At 41.2% G+C, this 1,691-nt stretch overlaps 1 gene segment (V, D, J or C); it reads left to right on the top strand.

Annotated features, from left to right (window-relative positions):
* The first annotated feature begins 916 nt into the window (after nucleotides 1–916).
* Nucleotides 917–1,430, top strand: LOC109199556 (Ig kappa chain V region 3381-like). The segment is given in 2 exon segments: nucleotides 917–972; nucleotides 1,080–1,430. Coding segments are annotated over 2 exon segments (384 nt in total).
* Nucleotides 1,431–1,691: the final 261 nt, after the last annotated feature.

Raw genomic sequence — 1,691 nt, 5'->3', positions numbered from 1 at the left:
TCGTCAGAGGAGGCCGAGATGATGATTAAGTTTAACATTATCTGCAATATTGCCAAAGAGTGCCAAAGCACTTTAAGCACAAGCACGAGATTGTTAGTTAATCATTTACAAGTCAATATTGTCTGTGTGGAAAGCAATTACCCCCCCCCAAAAAAAAAGTGCACATGTAAAACTGCTGTGTTAAGCGATGCGGTTGAAAAATTTAGGTGCGCCTAACTTTCGTGCTGGTGCGCCTAAGAAAAAAATTAGGCGCACCAGTGCAACCGTGGCAAAAAGTTAGTGTACAGCCCTGCAAAGTGTCTTTTTTGTTTCTTTTTTGTAAACAGTGCAAGGGAGTTTCAAAATGCCACTTCTAAATATAAGAGGTTTTTTTTAATAATGCATAAATAATTTCTGTTTGCAAACAATGATGAAATCATTTAAGAAAAAAAGATAGTTTTATTACTTCACAAAGCTTTCAGTAGTTTGGCCTCTAAGTATATCTCTGACATGCTCACTGTTCACAACCCAGTCAGACCTCTCAGGTCATCAGATGCAGATCTTTTAAATGTTCCCAGAATTAGAACTAGGTGTGCTGAAGGTGCTTTCAGTCATTGTGGTCGTCTGATTTTAATCCTTGCTGACCTAAATTCAGTTATATCTGTGCATATGTTTAGAAAGTACAACAATTGAAATTCATGATGTTCAGCTTTATATTTTCAAAGTCAAACTTCTGTAAAAATATTTTTGAAAAAAGATCACTGACAGACAGCAGCATGCACTGGACTGAGTCAACAAATTTCCATAGAGAGGCACTTTGCATCAGCAGCACCATGCTCCAGTGCTCTGGGAGAGTTTATAGTCCTGAGAGTTGAACACTGGATGACTGACAGCTGTCCTTCATCACAACAGAAGCCACAGAAATCCTCCTCATCAAAAACATGACTTTGATCTGCGTCCTCATCTGGACTCTCCTCTGCTGCTGCTTCACAGGTAAAGTCCAGAGAATCAAACTCCTCTCCTCTATCAACATCTGTCCCTCTGAAATGAAGCCCACAAAACCATGAAGCTGCTTTATGTTTTTGTCTCTGTATCCTCAGAGTCCAGAGGACAGATCACAGTGACTCAGCCTGGAGCAGTGAGCTCTGCTGTGGGAGGAACTGTCAGCATCAAGTGTAGGACCAGTCAGAATGTTCTTGTTTGGAACAACTACCATCTTTTAGCCTGGTACCAACAGAGAGATGGAAACCCCCCAAAACGTCTCATTTACTATGCTAGCACCCGAGATTCAGGGATTCCAGCTCGTTTTACAGGCAGTGGATCAAACTCTGACTTCACTCTGACCATCAGTGGAGTCCAGGCTGAAGATGCAGCAGTTTATTACTGTCTGAGCAGACACAATGTTAACAGCCAAGCTGTGTTCACACAGTGAAAGACAGTCATACAAAAACCTCCCTCAATCAGACTGAACAGAAACTGAAGTGACTGCTGCAGCTGGAAGATACTGCAGAGACTGATACAGTTCACTGAGGACACACACACACACACACACACACACACACACACACACACACGCAAAATAAAGTGATTCATCACAAATTTGTGTCCTACTGCTATCGCATACATGTTGTGTTCAACTTTCAAATATATATTTAACTAAAGAACAAACGTGGGCCATTAACAGATACCAGGATAAGTCTTCTTCATGACCT

Source organism: Oreochromis niloticus, unplaced genomic scaffold (assembly GCF_001858045.2).
Source record: "Oreochromis niloticus isolate F11D_XX unplaced genomic scaffold, O_niloticus_UMD_NMBU tig00000736_pilon, whole genome shotgun sequence".
NCBI lineage: Eukaryota > Metazoa > Chordata > Actinopteri > Cichliformes > Cichlidae > Oreochromis > Oreochromis niloticus.
The sequence above is the reverse complement of the archived record's forward strand: the minus strand, read 5'-3'. Positions and strand labels throughout refer to the sequence as shown.